The 19,351-nt window shown below is 46.5% G+C and overlaps 1 protein-coding gene across 4 annotated transcripts in view; it reads right to left on the bottom strand.

Annotated features, from left to right (window-relative positions):
• Window positions 1-13,131, bottom strand: part of LRCH2 (leucine rich repeats and calponin homology domain containing 2) — a 36,499-nt gene extending 23,368 nt beyond the window's left edge. For 2 of the 4 annotated variants that reach the window (XM_061446262.1, XM_061446263.1), the window contains exons 1-2: window positions 12,762-13,131; window positions 1,148-1,292 (exon numbers count right to left, since the gene is read on the bottom strand). In XM_061446262.1, the coding sequence (XP_061302246.1) occupies window positions 1,148-1,292; window positions 12,762-13,038 (422 nt within the window). In that variant the 5' untranslated portion in view covers window positions 13,039-13,131. The remainder of the gene's footprint in view (window positions 1-1,147; window positions 1,293-12,761) is intronic. The other 2 variants (XM_061446264.1, XM_061446265.1) reach the window with 1 other exon arrangement.
• Between the last annotated feature and the right edge of the window lie 6,220 nt (window positions 13,132-19,351).

The following is a 19,351-nucleotide window of genomic DNA, read 5'->3' as shown; positions in this document are numbered from 1 at the left end:
TCTGGAACAATGTATTTCAACTCATAAGCCAGTATTTTAGCCTGTTCTTCAACTCCTCCAGTCCATACATCCATGCACTGTGAAAAGAGGCCTGAGACATCAGCACAAAACTGGAGACAAAGCACAGTGTGGCAGATGATGATTGGAAGAGTTAACTCCTGAACCACGTAACACCCAGTCAGAACTGCTTGCTGCTGTATTTCTGTAAGAAGAACCGTATTCAGCACCATCTAAAGAGAAATGGACTGTTGCTGCTCTGGGAAGAAAGTGACGTCCAGTTCCTTTCAGAAAAGGTTTTAGTTTTCTCGTATTATTCTCTTTAGAACCATCACAGAACAGACTGTGACTCTTCGATCACTAAGTACTAATACTTGCAGATTTCAAGACACAGTTGGTCTTTAAGCCCACTGTCAAGATTTGGCTGCACAGGGTGTTGGGCCATCTAATCAGGGTCATGCTTTGCCAAGAAAGCTTGCCCAGATGATCCCTGAGGTCGCTCCCAACCCAGGATTCCAGGATTTGTGTCTGGTTTTGCCTTTTTACCTTTTTCTTTTCCAGAATAAATTCACAAGCTTTCAGGGTTTTTTTCAAAATCAATTCTGGAACCAAACCTCCCATGTTCAATAACCCTCACCTGAAAGGACTGTCTAGGACCTGATACAGTCAATACAAGAAATGGACTACCGCAGACAGCAGGGTCTCTGCTCATTTTGGGAGGGTTCTTTCAGCTCATATTCATCTTCTGCTCTTTTGAGAAGATCCAATGATATGTTTTCCAAGTTTAAGAACAGCAACGGAAGTAAATAATGTGCAAAGTGAGGAGGGCCTTCTGGCCAGAGACATCCACCCTCCTGAGAACAGCACATTACGACAGCTGCTTCCTAAACACTGTCTGCAGAACGTTAAGATCAAAGAAAACTGCATAAATTCTCCTCATCCTCAGCTACCATCATTTACTGACTGAGATTTCCCAATGCAGTCAAAGGAAGCAACAACTGCTGACCCAAAACCCACCAAAACCAAGGCAAACAGCAGCAAATATTTATCTATCTGAGCAAAACTGAGAGCACAAGGACCCTCAATGTTGAATGCCACCTCTCCAATGAGATAAGTTACACAAAGCCCAAAACTAAACAGCATTACTCACCTAATGTTAAGGTAGGTAAGCATTTGCAGGTTTTTAATAGATTCTGGAATGGATTTGATGCAGTTGTGATACAAATTTAAAGTTTCCAGTGGTGCAAACAGCCAGACATCAGGAGGGATTTCAGTGAATCTGTTCTTTGAAAGATCTAGAAGCAAAAGAAAACAATCCTGTTTCAGTCAAAAATGTCCCTGCAGGAAGAGGAGATAAAAGTACCCTCCACTATTCTTGTCATGCTCCTAAAAATTAAGGTGTTGCAAGAAGTGTAAAATAATTCAGTTTGACCAGATGCTACTGCATATGATTAATACACAAGAAAGGCCCTAAAATACTCAAGACTATTGTTTGATATGCAATTAGAACAGAAAACAGGGAAAATGACAGGCAGTCAAAAACGTGTTACCCCCTACATCATTAAGAACATTTAAAACCCAACTGAGTACCAGTGATGACAGTCCCTCCTCTAGTGGTCTTTGTTCTGTGCAACTCTTCAGCAATTTCCCCCTACAATCCTGGGCACAAGAGTAAATTCAGGTACAAGCCAGGAAACTTGATTTTTCCTGTTTGGCAGCTACATTACAATCTAATCTCATTGGATAAAATATCTGCAAGGCTAAAGCCAAGTTTGCAAAACACCCTTATGTATTTATTTGCTTAAGAACTGCAGATCTTTATTGCAAGCACAGCAATGAGACATTCTCTAGTTACACATTTGTAAGTGGGCTAAAAGGAGAATAAAGTCACAAATCCCAGTGCTGAGTGCAGTTACCTATAAAAATAAAGATGCAGTTTAGCCTGGCCTAAAAGGGGAAAGAAGAGGCATTACTGACAATGAAAACATAACACTTGAACTAGAGCTAGTTTGACAATGCACGACTGCCTTCTGCAAACATGCATGCAGAAGATCTGACAGCCAGCATGCCACAAACCCACAGCGTTTCTGCCTACATGAAATCTCTAAAACATCCAGAAAATTCAAGTAGGATATAACCCAAGAACCCTGGCAATTCTCAGTTAACTACCAAAACCTGGGCTATAACAAGTCCATGAAACTGTCTTGGAAGAAGGAGATACCTACTCGAGATGTACTCCACTTTTTTGAAAGCAACTCTCATTCCCAGCCCAAGATGTCTCAAAAGGATGTGGTTTCACAGAACGCTGAACAAACTCTTTTAAAAGAGAAGCAAGACAGACGTACTGCTATTTCAGGCTGTACGTCTCAGTTTTTAACATGTGCATGTCTGCTTAACTCCTATCATATTATCATTGGAACAACTGTATCATTTATTCTGCACTGTTCATCATGACCAGTCAGTGTGCACTTGAGGCAAGAACCCCCCCCATGCGCGGGACTGCACCCCCAGAGCATGAGCAGCAGCTCAGGGAGGGGATTCTGCCCCTCTGCTGTGCTCTGGGGAGAACCCCCCGCAGCCCTGATCCAGCTCTGGGGCAGCAGCACAAGAGGGACATGGAGCTGCTGGAGTGAGGCCAGAGGAGGCCACGGAGCTGCTGCAAGGGCTGGAGCAGCTCTGCCATGGAGCCAGGCTGAGAGAGCTGGGCTGGGTCAGCCTGGAGAAGAGAAGGCTCCTGAAGGGGAGACCTGAGAGCAGCTCCAGTGCCTGAAGGGGCTGCAGGAAACCTGGAGAGGGGCTTGGGACAAGGGATGGAGGGACAGGCCAAGGGGAATGGCTTTAACCTGCCAGAGGGGAGACTGAGATGAGCTCTTAGGCAGAAGCTCTTCCCTGTGAGGGTGCTGAGGCGCTGGCACAGGGTGCCCAGAGAAGCTGTGGCTGCCCCATCCCTGGCAGTGTTCAAGGGCAGGTTGGACACAGGGGCTTGGAGCAAGCTGCTCTAGTGGAAGGGGTTGGAGCTGGAGGAGCTTTAAGGTCCCTTCCAACACAAACCAGTCTGGGATTCTGTGGTACACTAGACTGAAACAACAGTCTAGAAAGTGGCTCAAAGTCACCACCAGGCTCAAAGAGAGCTCAGTGCATGAAGTGGAACTGGCAAACTAGCTACAAGTGTCACTTTTTAAGCTAGATTATCCCAGAACTTTCCTTTAGATCAGGGCATCCACTGCTGATACTGAATTGTGCAAACTCTAGCTACAAGAGGCAGAAAAGGAAAGACCTAGGCTGCAGGACTGCATTCTTAGTGACCTAGATGAAAAATGGACTAAAGCTCCCTGACACTGAACATCCCAACGAAATGCAAAAAGCTTATTAAAGAGCTTAGCAGACACTGAGGAAGTTCTCACGATGGGCAAGGTTTGTTTTCCCTTTTCCACCATAGCAAATTCGAAAACGTTACAGAAAAATTGCAGCTTTCACATGGAACAATTTCCTGCAATCCCCTTCTTAGGTTAAACAAAGGCTCTCTTAGTCTAACACCGGGCAGAGCAGGATAACTGCATGCAGGGATGATGCACGTGGTTCTACCACTGGCACAGTTCTCCACCACATAATGAACACACAGCCTTTGATACAATCCTGTTCTGAGGAATCAGCTCAAAGGCTCCTCCTGATTTTATCAGCAGCTGGAAAGGTAACTGCAGGCTATTACAGAGATCTAGTCCCCAAAAGTGACAGGATCCCAACCCTGCTGCCACTGATCCAAGGAGCGGTGCTGTAGGTTGCATCTGAACTTAAAGACTCAAGAGCACCATGAAAATCCTGCTGCACATGTATCCAGCCATACCCCAACCACGTCTCTTGGAAGAACACATTCAGAAAGAGCTTTGCCATTGCTTCTGCAGAAATAAACCCGAGAGGTGGCCAGACAACTGCAGTGTGCAGCAGCTCTCTGCTCTGGACGAGGAGTGGACCAGGACTCCAGGGCTCCACAGGCAACGCAAAACTAGCTCTGGTTTCCAGCCTGGACTGACACAAATCACATTGCCACAGCCACAGCCAGTCTGGCTCTGGTCCCCTCATGTCCCCTCACATAAACCCCAGACAATTTCCCATTGGGATATACAAATATGGTGGAACTGGTCTGTGTTACTGTTGAAAACACTTCCCTGAAAGTAATTTCTTCAGACACTCCAGGCAAGGATTCCACTTTTCCATTATGAAATCCAGCAATCCTATTAAACCAGGAAATTATATTTCATTCTCTGTCAATAATAAAACGAAAAAGGTAAATAAAGAGTTGGGAGAGAGTATGACTTCTCTTCCAACCAATTTTTCATTCACTCATTGCAATACAGTATCAGGATAGCCCCAGGGCCTCAGATCTTTCTGAGGATAAAGATTCAAGTGTATATAGTTTTCCGTAACATCTATATATCAGATGTACTTACAGCTTTTTGAAAACAAGTCATTCTATTCTTTATCCAAACTGGAAAATTATTCCTACTCCAGAAATCTTCTCACGACAAGCAAAAAAAAAAAAAAGTATGAGTTCAGCTGTTATGCTAAATAACATGTAGATGTGAAGCTTATGCAAGTGAGGTACCTTTTGAAGACTAAGAATCCCATGTATGACTGAGCAAATACTGTAAGAAGAAAGGAGAAAGTTTCTGGAATGCAGCACCCCTCTATAAACAAGAGAGACTTCATCTCAGTCAAGATGGAAGTCTGTTGCTGGCACTGGAAATGAGAATGGCCCAGCACGGGTTAACAGACTGAAGCAGCAAAGGGAAGCTGCTAAATTCAGAACTGCAGATGATGTAAGATGACAACTCCTCTAGAAGTGAGATTATAGGAATTCTCTGCTTAACCAGTTTAGACTGGAAAACTCTAAACTGGGGGTGTTCTGTGAAGACTAAATAGAAGACACTACCCATGCCTGCTCATGAATCACAGGGTATTCCAACTCACTATCTCCGCAGAAACAGTAAAAGGGAGAAGTACACCATTACTGAGGTTAAATTTAAGAGGGGAACTATAAAACTATGAAGATGTTGGTTGCAGCTTAGTTTCCTTTTAACAGAAAGGATAAAGTCTTTACTGACTGTGAGACAATGATTAAAAGACAACATACTAAAAGTTCAAAAGGAAAAAAATTAGCAAGTCAATCAGATTGGAGGGGAAGCACTAGAAGGGAGAAGGTATCTTGTATAAATTTAAGGCATGATCAAAAGGAAAACCAAACAGCTCAAGCTGTCAGCTTACAGCAGCGTGCAGTAAGGTACTCAAATAGCATTAACATCATGTTTGCCTTGGTTTTGCACGTCTCCCTGAGCATTCCTCACTGCTTACTGTCAGAGCCATGCTGCTAGAACACACTGGCCTTTTGTTCAATCCAGTACAATCAGTTTCATAGTCACATGTTGCATGTGCTCCAGGTTGAATTTCAAACGCAAGGCTTAGTCGGGAAGTTTACATTTGAACTTCATCTTGATGCCATACTGGCTTTCATTAAAATATGCTGATCCACTGTATTGGTGTTGGGGTTTTGCTTGCTCAAAGTGTTTCCAACATCACCAACAAACCCCAGAGCTACCTTCCCACCCTCAGAGCTGCCCTTCTACCTTGCAATACATAATTTTCCTAGCCAGTAATGCTTTAGCTGAGTTTAAGCCAAAAACTATCTAAGCACAACAGCAACTATCTGATCAGTCCTACAGAAGTCAATGAATGTATAACCTTAAGCGTTCAGACCTGACCTCAAAGATTCATTTTCAGCCAAATCTAAACACAAATCTGAGATCAACACACAGAACATGGGTAAGATCTTACTACTCTTTCATTAGTCAGATGGAAGATGATTCTGGAAACGAAAACTTGCCTCAAACACTGCTGAAGCACCTGCATTACGATAATTCCAGGGTGACAAGAAGTTTTGTATGGCCAAAAAACACTCAGTCACCTTATAATTCAAGTCTGTGATGGTTAACATTCATATTGTAACAGTATTAAAAAAAACTCCCTCATTTAACTGTATCTCACATAGTACAATGTACTGCCAATGGTACAGAAATACAGGCCGGAAATGTTCTTAGTGTAATGCTCCAAAGCCACCTTATGACCACATCCTACCAACTACTCTTCTGTTAAACAAATACCCTGTCTTCTCTCACCTCAAACAGAAAGCCAAGTCTCCCCCCTTGAGCAGCGTCCTGTAAAGAGATGTCTTCCTGCCTGATGGAGTTTCAAGAGTGGTATCAGCCACTGGAGACAAGCCTAAGACTTTACTCGCTATCACCTTCACCCACAAGTAAGGACAGACATTAAACTTCAAACACCATTTAACCTCACAGTCTTCCAGGGTAAATTATGGGCATTATTTGTACCACAACATTCAAAGAATAAGAAGACAGAATACAAGATCTATGAAATTATGTTGTCCCAGCCCTGTACATCTCCCATTCAGGTATGCCTGCAACGCTACCAAAACCCATTTTTTTTTTCCTCTTTCACAGAAAAGTAATGGAAGGGAAAGGACTGGGTTTGATAAGAATACTTAAATTATGCACAAAAGCCCAAGTAAAGCTGCTTCTGTTAGTCCCGGTATGTTCAGTTATTACACATCCAAGGCTTTTGTCCTGAAGAGTTTACAATCTGAACAGACACAAGAGAGAACCAAAAGGCTAAACCAAATCAAGTGTAAGCAGTGTTACTCTATGACTTATTTTTTGTGCGGATAAAATTGCTGGGCACTGGATAAACTAAGCAGGAACATTCTGAAAGTAAGCTATATTACTGGAAGACAAACAACACTGAAAACAAGGCAAGGGGAAGGAGGAGTGAGGCAGAAAATCCCCCTAGAGAAAATGGGTACATGAACAGTCCATGCCCAGAGCGTGAAAAGGGTCCAGCAACAGCTACAACATGCTCTTCTGAGACACAAAGGCCTCTGCTCAACTTCAGCATCTGTTCTTATTTGCTGGTGCCTCCTGCTGACTGTCCTGCTCATGCCAAGCCTCCTGGAAGCATTTAGAATGGCTGCAGCCACTTCTATTAGCTTAGAAATCATATGTAAAAGCATTCATTACTTACAGGTACTTCCATAAACCTTTAGTTGTAGGTCAGTCTTTACCGTACCAAGTTCCTGTCCACTACGTATTGGTTCCACCTGCTGAACCAGTGGTGAAGTGACAAATTGAAGTAGATGTTTGTTTCAGTACACAGATGGTCAGGGATTTGCTCATTGTGCAGTTACATCTGCTGGGCAGCAGCCTACGAACAGGCCTGTGATGCAAGGTGCCTTCAAGCCTTGGGAGCACATTAGTGACAATCAATCATGTCTGCCCAGCAAAAAGACAAGACTTTTATTTCATTTCCACCCACCCTCCGCACCTACAGCGCTCTCTGCCTTCACTGGATCTGTCAGACCTGGCAGCAGATTCTCCCGCAGCAGCACAAACAACCCCAGGTCAGCTGGATGAATGATGAGAATCGGGCTGTTGGGGCAGCCACAGCAAAGCAGAGGATCAGAAACCTCTCACACGGATATGTAGAACTCCTACCACAAAAAAGATCCATCAAGTACCTCTGCATTTGCAGTGGAATTCCAGCCTTCTGTCCCAATGCAGTTACCGCTTTGCTAAAGCCACATTTCAGCATTAAATACCACCCCTGGCAGTAAAATTACTCTCGAATTTTGTGGAGCTGCTTTGGAGCTGATTCAAGTCAAATGAGAAGATGCTGCTCACAAAAAAAAAGTCCGAAAAAGCAAAGGCTAGTTCACTTCCTTTCTCAAACGAAGCTCTGCAATGCCATTCATGACCTGAATGCATTTGTCCCCTCCTCAAATACAAGTAAAGATGTATCACAAAAAGCTCTTTAGATCCATCAAAAGCAGAACTATTACAGAGGTTTTTATATTCCACAGCACAGAAATAGTCACTGTGATGGCAATTTAGTTTTGATGGGTGGAGAATACAAAAAGTCAAACAATTACACATGGCATATTTCTCGTAGGAGAACATTACAGGATTGAATTCTAAATGTTTTTAAGGATGATTAGATATTAGTGGTATTCTTTATAATGCAGTCCTTTTATGCAGGCAAACTAATCATCAGGTGGTTTAACTTCAGCTCCCTGATCTGAGGCTTTTCCCATGTTGCCTGTAACACCAGGTATTCTTACTACCAGCCTCTGGCAGGGAAGCAACAGACACAACTCATTTTCCCTCAGATTTTGCACCAGATTCATTTCTGAGCATAAACACTGCCCTCTCTCCCCCCCCCCAAAAAAAAACTATCATCTCAGTTTCTCTTTTTGTTCAAATCTGAAGTAGTCAGTACTAAGAACCACATGGCTTTCAACATGTTTGATTCCTAGAATGTAATCTAGATTTAGGACATACACCCTATATGAATGTTATTTCTTAAAACTGAAAATTGGATTTGGTGTTGCTATTCGGTTAAATGCCAGCACTTTAATCAACACTGGTACCACCAACAAAAATACATTACCCTGCCTGAATATAGTTAATTGCTTTAGAAGTATATATTATCCACGCAGAAGTATTATAAATTCACATTTTTATGCAATTCACACTGTTTTAAGCTATAGGTTCTGTTGGGTTTAATCCACAATCACAGAAATTACTCTGTACTTTACAAGAGCCAGAAATACGATGCAAAACCATCAAAGTCATGGAAGTCTTGCTGGGCAATGGTCTCTGGTACGTATCTTGAGCATGTCTCCTCCATCCCATCCCCTCAGCAGACACAGGCAGGAATCGCCATGTGGGAACTCTGCCTGTGGTGCTGAGATTGTTACTGGTCATGAAAGGGGGCTCATCCTCAAATCAGACTGGGAATACACTGGTGCTCCTCCTCAGCTATATAAGAAGGTAGCAGGTGGCAGAGAGGAGCCATTTCAAAGGTAATATATCTACAGGCAACCCTTCAACTACTTGTAATTGCTTAGAGGCTTCCTCTGGATTAAAAACTGATGCTCCAGTTTGCTGTGCCAAACTCACAAACAAGCCTGATGGCACTACTATATGTATCCAGAGCAAAGAAATTGATTCTTGAGCTGTTATTCCCACACCTTTCATATTTACAGAGTTCATGCTTTAAGGAGCACTCACAAAACCTGAGGGGAAATCGCTAAAGGCACAGGTTGACTTAGTTCAGCGTGGCAACCTCTCTCTGGAAAGAGGAGAACAAAACACACAACTCTGCAGCTAAGCAGACAGTGATTACACCGATGTGAGATACACAATTACTTACTGCCGAGGGGGGTAATTTTGCTTTGTGCTGCATGAGGAACATTACACATGTTAATAAAATGATTGGAATAGTCAATGTACCTCTTGATACACCTCTACGTATCTCATGACCTGCATTTCTTTTTACATTCTTCTCCCCCAGGAGTTCATTTCACAGCAGCTGTTTAAGCAACCAGAAAGGCAAAATCAGGCAAAGAATAAAATAAGGGGCTGCTTTTTGACCAAAGAGCTGCAGTAACAATACACTGTTAAAAAAAGAAAGATATGACAAAAAAGGTCAGAGCTAAAAGCCCAGATGCCACCATGATGCTTTCAGCTGCACAATAATTTTTGTCACATAATTCAAGGTGCCAAAAATGTGCTCCAGTATTTGGAGATGATGTACTGGAAAACTCTTACTTCAGTCAGACACAAAACACGGACAGACAAAATCCCAGGGCATTTTCATACATGGGCAGCAGTTGTGCTTTGGCCTACGCACACCTGAACCTGACTGGGAGCTGAAGTGGTTTTCTTTCTGATGCTGGTTTTAATGACATTCCGGCAGAATATTCTGGATTGACAGTGACACTGTAGATCCTACTGTGTAAGGGTTTGGGATATAGAAAAGAAATCATTTACATCCAGATTTGTTAGAGAGGTTGGTTTAAATGTTTGTTTCAAGTCCCATGAAACTGAATTTCAGAGAGTTAGAACAGAAAGCAAAACACAGCAAAGGTTCTTGACCCAGCCCCTTTCTCCCATTCCAGAACCTAAATCTAGAACCTTATTCATGGGTATACTTTAATGGGAAACCATGATAACTGCTACAAAAAAATGCCAATAAGTGAGTGAGCCTTGCCTCTGAGGCAGCTGCTAATCCCCATCAAGCTCTGTACCACACTGCTACTCTGTACAGGATGTCTGTGACTCACCAGCAGAATGCCATTTACCCGCTCATCAACAGAATTCTACAGTACAAGTCAAAACAGAGACTACAAATCTCTTGTTTACAAGCATATTTTGAAATGCATGTAAAATTTGTATTTCATAGGATTAATTAATAAATCAGTGCTACATTAAAACAGGATTAGTACACAATAGTACTTGCACATCACCTATTTCAAGTAGATGTTTTCAGAGCAGCCAGCAATATGGCTATTTCTGTCAAAGACTGCCCTGAAACACCTTCACACCATCTTTCACCATGAAAAATTCAACCCTGAGGGCAATGATTGGGCTCTACTACACACTAAAAGATAGACGAGATCACTGCAGACAGCTTTTACACAAATATTATAAGGTTCAAAATAAAACAACAAAAATAGAACCCAAAGTGCAGTGAGGGATAATTAGAAGCAAACACAAAATAAGGATTCTCAATACACCTGCTTCAGGACACAGAAAGTCTTTTTAGTAATAAATTGCCTATATACAGTGCTTTAGTTATTGAATATTTATACACAGAAGTGATCTACTATGTTGCTGAATACATTTTTATGCTACTACAAGAAAATGTAGTATGTACTACAAGAAAATGGAATCTCTTTTTATTTCCTATTGGAAGCACAATATTACCTAACACACTTTCACCTATCCCTGTTCTGCATTGCACATAGGGATGCATCACATGTGTCAGGATAAAAAGCTAATAACCCACAAATCATTAGCAGGCTCGGTACTGGATACAGAAATTGGATTTTAAGATCAGCCCGTCACCAATTCCAACCCCTACACAACCTAATATATTATAAGAGAGTGGGTACATTATTTTTTTTTAACCCTGTGCACTAATGCAGCCCACAACAAAGAGCAAGAGAATGAGTGTTTGATAGACCAGGAGTACAGGATTGTCAGAGATGGATAAGGTACCACAATGGGCAGTCTCATATTCAAAACAATAAGCCAGCTATTCATAACCCATGGGGAAAGAAAAGCCCAGAAACAGAAAACCACCAAAGAATTAATTCTCCCAAACAGTATTTCAGAAAACCACTGGTACTTGTGAACAAAAGATGCCAGACCCTTCATCCGTATTTCATTCTAGCACATTACTCAAAATGATTAATTTTCAGCAGCTACTCCAGCAGCAAATAAATCCAGGGGTACATCAGAGATAATATAACTGAACACCCATGGAAAATGTAGTTTTGCTTGCTAGGAACGGCATAGAAAAATGTCTCCAAGCTCGCTTCACCTGCAAGCTTGGGTAAACCCGGGCTCGCATTCACGGTGTCTAAGCGTTTACCAACACGGTGCATACATTAAGTTCTCATCACACACTGCTGGATGCACACACATCCTTCACACCCGCGCTTGTGACCATCTCCCTGCTGAGCTGGGAAGAAGGACCAACCAGAATACCCCAGGTGATAAAGCTATAAAGCTTCACTGCAAGAGATCTGACACCCATGAAGGGCTAAACCAACCGCAGCACGGAGCCCTTATTCCCACAGTGAGAACTGAACAGCTTCCCTCATCTTGCACACTCTTCCACGCACGGTGTGAATCGTCCTCATCCTCATGACACGTATAGACAGGCACTGAGAACGCAATGCCCAATTCCTTGTGCCTATCCCCCCAACCTCTTGCACGCACACAAAGCATCTCTCTCCTCCATGCACAAGCACGGGAACCCCTCTCCTCGCTGCTCCCACACGGAGCACAGTAAGGCTCCCAGGGCACACACGCACACTCAACCACAACACTCCCCAGTGTGCACACACGGCCGGGGTTCAGCGCGAGCCCCTCTCCCTGCGGAGCCCTGCCTTTGCACACACACGCTGCTGGGGTGCCCTACCCCTTGCACCCCATCTCCTCCGGAGCACCCCTGCCTCTGAACACACTCAAGGTCCCCTTGGCGCACAGCTCCCTCCCATCTCCCGTAAGCACACACAGCAGAAGCAACCCTCCCCAGTGCACAGAGAGAGGGAGCGATCCCCCACAGCACCCCACCGATCCCTGCATGCAGGGGAACCCCTTCATTGTCCTGTCCCATTCCCCCCCCCAAAACGCGGAGCCTCTCCACTACCCTCGTCGCCCTCACACAGCGAGGGCCCCATTCCTTCCCACTGCCAACACAGCAGCCCCCACCCCCACCCCCCGGCCCACATTGCCACCACACTGGGGGCTCCTTAGGGCTTCTCCCCACTGACACCACACCAGCGCTCCCAGTACACCTTCCCCACTGCCACCATGTGCCACCCCCTTACTCCCCCCCAACTGCAATCATAGCGGACCCTTCCCCTGCATCCTCCCCATGCCTCCCCCCCCAGTGCCACCACAGCAGACCGCTCCTAGGGTCCCCCAAAGTGCCACCACAGGACCCCCCTCCGCTGCACGCCCCCACTGCCAGGGCCCCGCACACCCCCAGGACACCCCCTTCCCAACTGCCACCACAGTGGAGACGCTCCCTCCATTCATCCCGCATCAACCTCGCAGCCGTCACCCCCACAACCTCCCCGCATCACCCTCGCAGCCGGGCCGCCCCTCACCGCCGCAGCCCCGCACCTGCTTGCGTGGTGTCGCTGAGGTCGTAGCCGCTGCCGGGGAAGTCGCGCAGCTTCCTCCCGCTAAGGCAGAGGATGCCCGAGCTGCCCGCTTCCTCCAGGGCCCGGTCCAGGCTGCGCACCGTGTGCGGCTGCGGCAGAGTGGCCGCTCCCCAGTGCGGCCCCGCCGAGAAGGACAGAGTGAGGTGCCCGGGGATCGCCAGCCCCCCCGCTCCATTGCCGTTGTTGTTGTTACCGCCGCCGTTGCCGCCGCCGCCGCCCCCCTGCCCGGCCGCCATCTTGGCGCGGCGCAGACCAGCCCCACAATAACAACAGCCAGGGCCGCCCCGCCGCCGCGCGGACACTGCGCATGCGCTACCGAGCCCGCAGGGGGCAGGCGGGGGGGGCTCGGGAGTGAGATGGACGGGCCACCGCCGGAGGGGGCGTGGCTTCTGCGCGCCCCTCGGCCGCGCTCACCAATCCACGGCGGCGAGAAGCGAAGGAGGCGTGGCCTCGCGGCTCCCCGCGGCTTCACTCACCAATCCACGGCGGGGGGGGGCGATGGGGTGTGGTTCCCCGGGGCGCTGCTGGCCAATGAGGGATCGCGAGAGGGCCGGGAGGGGGCAGCTCGTGGCGGGCGGGGCGCTGAGGGGAGCTGAGGGCGCTGAGGGGAGCGGGGGGGGGGAGCGGGTTCTCGCCGGCCGCGTCGGTACGGGAGCGGCCCGGGGCGTCCCCCGCCGGTTCGGGCAGGGCCCGCAGGGAGCCGGGCAGCGGGCCCGGGGCAGCTGGCACGGAAAAGAGCTGCTCGGGCGCCGCAGCGCCGGTGGAACGGCACAGCTGCCCGGCCGCGGGCAGCCTCGTCATGAGGCTATTGTCACCAGGGCGCGCCCGTCGGGTTTATTGTATCTATGGCAACGCCGGTCATCGATTGCTCCTCAGGTTCAAAAGGCATCACCCACCATCAGAGCATCACCTCTGGGCTGAAAGCTCCTGGAGAATGGTGCCTGTCGATCGCCGAAGGAACCCGCTAGTGGTGAATCTCCCACGGCAGGACAAAGGGGAGTCACCCTGAAAAGGGTTCAGAAACATTCACAGAGACAGTGATGCCCTTGACTCTGTGATAGGGGAGTGCAGAAACACAAATCAAGCCAATTGCAATGTCCAAAGCCCCGCTGTAGTGATAAAATACTGCGCAGTTGGTGTCATGCTGCATGCCGAATGATGATTACCGTGTAATCTGTACTTGTAGGTGCTGCATATTTATCTGTGCAAAATGACTCTGGAGCCATAATTAAGAAATGCTAAAGAAAGGCTCATAGACCCCCATTTTAATGCAATCACTGTGGGTTTCACAAGCAAAATCTGCTTTTATGCTTTGATCCTCTTGATGGCTCGGAAATGGATGATTTATTTTGCATCATGACTAATTGGGGGATCTAAGGGAAATTCCTTCTGTAAGCAGCATGGAAGAGACGAGCCTTCAGTCAGCACTGTGTCATTGAGAGACAGCTGAGCCGCTATGAGTCAAAAGAGGAACAGCCCGTGCCATTCCGCGGGTGATATCAGGCTGAAATTCAATAGAACCACATTAACCAGGATCAGTACGAAGATGCTCAAGAGTGAAGGGGTTAATCCTTTGATACAGGCTTCGGGATCACTGTCATTGCAGATAAATTGGCTTTCCCAATGTGCAAAACGTGTGTGTGGTGGGGGAAGGGTTCCCATTGTCACCTGCAAGTATTGTGGCTGGCTGTCTTCATTTAACCATTGCTGTCAATGCTCTTGTGGGCTGTGGATTGAAGCTTACAGATTAGTATCTACCAGTCAGTCTGCCTGGGCCTGGCAAAGCTCTTATCCTGGACAAGCTGATTGTTCCTTGGATTCATAGCAGGACAATTGTACAAACATGCACAAGCACTGCAGGCTGCTGCCCTCAGTTGAGTTTCCAGCCGGAGAAGGGGTTGAATAAACTCACAGGCTGACATTGGGCCAAGTGTGTATAGGGACTGTGTATGATATCCCCCAGGAGCACAAGAGGGATGTGGAGCTGTTGGAGTGAGGCCAGAGGAAACCACGGAGATGCTGCGAGGGCTGGAGCAGCTCTGCTCTGGAGCCAGGCTGAGAGAGCTGGGCTGGGTCAGCCTGGAGAAGAGAAGGCTCCTGAAGGGGAGACCTGAGAGCAGCTCCAGTGCCTGAAGGGGCTGCAGGAAACCTGGAGAGGGGCTTGGGACAAGGGATGGAGGGACAGGCCAAGGGGAATGGCTTTAACCTGCCCGAGGGGAGACTGAGATGACCTCTTAGGCAGAAGCTCTTTCCTGTGAGAGTGCTGAGGCGCTGGCACAGGGTGCCCAGAGAAGCTGTGGCTGCCCCATCCCTGGCAGTGTTCAAGGGCAGGTTGGACACAGGGGCTTGGAGCAAGCTGCTCTAGTGGAAGGTGTCCCTGCCCGTGGCAGGGAGGTGGAATTGGATGAGCTTTAAGGTCTCTTGAACACAAACCAGTCTGGCGTTCTATGATTCTATGAAATGTCAGTCTAAAATTGGTTATGAGGGTGGGGAAAGCACGAGTGAGGTCCCTTATCTCTCCTGTATCTACATAATTCTCCAGAGTCTACTGCAGGCTGTGTCCCAGTTCAGGTCAGTGTGTGTGACAAGAGCATCAGAGCACAGACACACAGCCGAGGTGCTGCCTGGGCTCTCCTGCTGTGCAATGCTCCAGCAGCACCTTCTCCTGACCTGCAGGCCTCTGCCAGGCAATACAAGCTCTGGGCACCCAAGGCCAAACAAGAGGGGTGCCCAAAATGTACACCACTGAACCTTCCAATGTTCCTGGGTTAAACACTTGAGCTGCAGACAAAGCAGATCCCTTGGTTGCTGTTTGCTGTGAGAAATGAAATCCTCCTGAGATTTCACTGATCTTTTTTTTGCATCCTTTAGAGTCTTTCTTGCTTTAAGCAATTAAAGCAGAGCTTTCATAATGTTCTTACTATGCTGCTCTATGAGTAGCCTCAGTGCTCCTACATGTGTGAGGTACTGAGATAACACCCTCACTGTTGTTTCAGCACTCATATGGTCCTTGTGCCATCTCCTTGATTGCTCTTCAATGCCTTCTCACTTTGCAGATCAGTGCATGCTCTATTCCTACTGGCTACTGCTTTGCTTTTTCAAGACCTGCGAGTGTCCACAGCTTCCAACAGGGAGGGAAAATAATCTCCAAATAACTGGATTCAAGTTTCCTGTTAAAATGGCATCATCCAGCCCACTGTGAAAGCAAAGCAAGCAAACCATATATTCTTGTTAGATTAAAAGGCAAATGCCACACTGCCCATGCTGCAGGGTAGTGATTTATCTGAAATACCAGTTTCAAAGAGCTGGAAATAGCTCAAAATACTCCAGCATCTGATACTTGAATGGAAAAGCAGCAAGCAGGATTCTGTCTAGCTGCTTTGGTGAGCATTATCTGTTCTTAAAAGTCTTTTTGTACAGACCACAACAAGACAGTAGATCCATTAATGAGAAGATTCCTGGTAGCTTTTCCATTGGGAGCATCTGGCTAATTGTACAGGTAGCAAAGGTTCATGGAGCACCAGAATATACACTTCTGAAGGCAGGGGGGAGGGCAGTCTCAGCCCTCCAAGATATAATTTCAAGTACCACTTATTCCAATTACAGGCACTGGAAATACCTCCTTGTGGTGCTGCAGAGGCCTTTATCCTTAGCTGATCTTTCTAGTGTGATTTCTAACAGGATTTGTCCTTTTATTCTATTTTGAGTAACTCCTTTGCCATACAGTAGCATAACAGACTTGCTTGTTTCTTGGTACAATTAGAAATGTGGCCCTTTCAGTGAAGGTTTACTTTAGTATTGAGAGACCCCAAGAAGCAACAGGAACAAAAATTACTCCTACACTGCAGTCAGCAGCCCAGCAGCACAGGGGGATGTGTACCCCAGTTTACTGGGCTGGTTAAGTTCCCTTCCACCCTAAACCCTTCTGTGATTCTGAGGTGAGACTGGTTACAGCTTGCACTGGAGCTGCCGACTCCCTGGTCACCCTGCACGTGTTATGTGTGGAGTTCAAGCCTGCGCCATCTCTATCATCCTTCATTGAGTATGCCATGCATTTCAAAGGCCACATCTCTGATATACAACAGACAGCCAAGGATCAGAAGTAACTGTTGTTACTTTTCCCCAGATAATTGCACATCAATTATATTGTGCTTCAATACAAATGCTAAATCATCCTGCAGACCTCCAGATCTAGACATGTGTCTTATGCAATGACTTTAAGGATGTTCCGTATAGTGCAGAGGTAGAGCTAATATGGACTGTAAGAGCAGTTTTGCATATACCAGGCTGAGATCTCCATTTTAATATCCATACAGAGAGGGAAAACACCCACAAGCCCTCTCTAAATACCTTGCAGTCTTACCACATATGAGCTGCATCTGCTACATGGCCAAGAAGCAAATCACGGAATTTGTCACTAACTTAACAAGAAGTGGCTCACCTCTCAGTGTACGGTTGTTTTCACTGAGCAGAACTCATGGTACATGTACCTCAGCCACTTCATTGCAATGCAGTGCAGTGCAGCATCCAGGCAGAACTTCTGCATAAGAACCACAGTGTTATCACAATGTAGCTCATCTTCTGGGAATGTGTCATGTAGGGAAATACTGGCATAATCGGGAGTTTTCTCAATCAGCCTGAAGAACACTTCTGTTCTCCTCCATCTTCTCACGGAGATTTTCAAGTAGCAACATATGGTTAAAAGGCCATGTTCAGCATCTAACAATAAAACATAAGCTCCTTGGTGGTGGTGCACCAGGTTTGGAGGAAGCTGACCAAGCTGTGCTGCTACCAGTGTTCCTCCTCATTAGGAGCTGGGAATGATGCGGAGATCTCAGCAATTAAAAGGCCTAAAGACCCCCCCTTGTGGGCAAAGCACAAAACATCACACAAGTGACGGGAGTTTTGGCCCGTTGAAATAACATCTGTTAACAGCAGATGTTAACACACAGTGCTTCAGAAACAGCAGCAAAGTGAAAACCCGGACCTAAGGCACTGCCTCGGGATAACGCCCGGGAAAACCGCCGGCATTCACAACATCCCCGCAGCGGGCTCGGAGAGCCCGGCGCATCCCGCTTCCCTGCCGCCGCTATTCCCGGCAGCGGTCTGAGCTGGGATAAACCATCCTCCATCGCCGGGCTGCTCTCATGGCTCCCGCACGGCGGGGCTGACCGGGGCTGCGGGAGGCGGCTGGACAGCTCCGGCGGCGGCACTGCACCGCGCGGAGCGAGAGCGCCTGTGCTCGGCTCAGCCCGGCTCGGTGAGCACAGAACTCGTATTAGGCTGCCCGATACCGATACCCACCTCAGTGTTCCGAGATGGACGAAGGAAAACTGAAACTATGGTACTGAAAGCCCCGGGTGTCAAATCCGACTCTTTGCTGGGGGGAAGTTTGCTTTAAAAAGTGAAGAACAACCATGTGACCGATAAATGGTGTTTTCAGTTTGCTTTCACACTTGCCCATGGAAACCCTTCAGGACCTCATACTTAAATACCTTCAGATCAGGTACAATGCAGCCAGTAGTATTAAAGTTTAACAGTCAGAGCCCTAACCTCGCTGTAGATAACGGGGCTCCGCCACTACTTCAGTTGGCATTTCATACTGGCATTTCCAAATTTAGTTACATGTAACATCCAAGATTTCCAGTACCTTAGGTGGGCTCTAAACAGTAACTTTTCCTACTACAGTGACATAGTTTTTCATGTATCAGTACTCCTGGTGTATGGTTTGATGTCTCTTGGTTTTTCTTCCTCTAAGTCTCGTGCCTCTGTTTAATAGGATGCTCATGAGCTATCTCATGTCCTTACCTCTTCACTAGAAGAATGGGATCGTCAGCCCCGTGTGACGCATTTGCTCGATGTGCACTCGCTGGAGGCGATGCCTGCTATCAGGAGTCTCATAGGCTGCCTCCATTCCTAAGTGTATTGAAGATAGTGTCTGTTTAGAAATGGAAGATGTTTCATTATTGTTACAAAGCTGTTCTCTAGTGCTCTGGTATAAATGAATCAATAGGGCAGGCAATCTAAAGCATGAAAAATGGTTTTCATAAGCAAATTTACAGTGATCCCAGTTTCACAAGGACTTTTGCATTCCTAAATCCATTGACTATAGGGACTGAAACATTGCCATGGAACAGCAGTCCATCTAAGCCGTTGCTCTGATCTGTAAAAGTTGACCCATGAAAGAGGTTTGAAAACTGCAATATGGACACCTATGGAATAGTCCCTTTGGAGGTGAAATTTATCTCAGCCTCCAAGTTAGTGCTCAACTTCGTGCAGACAAGAAGTTTCTATCACTTTTTGTCTAAAATAGATACATCATGGTTATAAAATCTGTTACACTTTGATTTTAGCATTCTAAGACAGAGAATCCTGCAGATTAACTATTCATTTTATTAGAAATGTGCTTTCTGTTAGCTATAAATCTGCTGTGTACCTGTGTTTTTTTGGCCTTCATCAAACATAAAGAGACACTAAACCCACACAATTGTTTTAATGGCAGAAAAGTGTAGTAGAGATGAAACAAGAACCTCTTTAATACTCAGTGCT

This window comes from Pezoporus flaviventris, unplaced genomic scaffold (genome assembly GCF_033815535.1).
Source record: "Pezoporus flaviventris isolate CSIRO_AGI_PZ_B2104156 unplaced genomic scaffold, CSIRO_AGI_Pfla_v1 ptg000005l, whole genome shotgun sequence".
Classification (NCBI taxonomy): Eukaryota; Metazoa; Chordata; class Aves; order Psittaciformes; family Psittacidae; genus Pezoporus; species Pezoporus flaviventris.
This window is presented reverse-complemented; position numbering and strand designations above follow the sequence as displayed.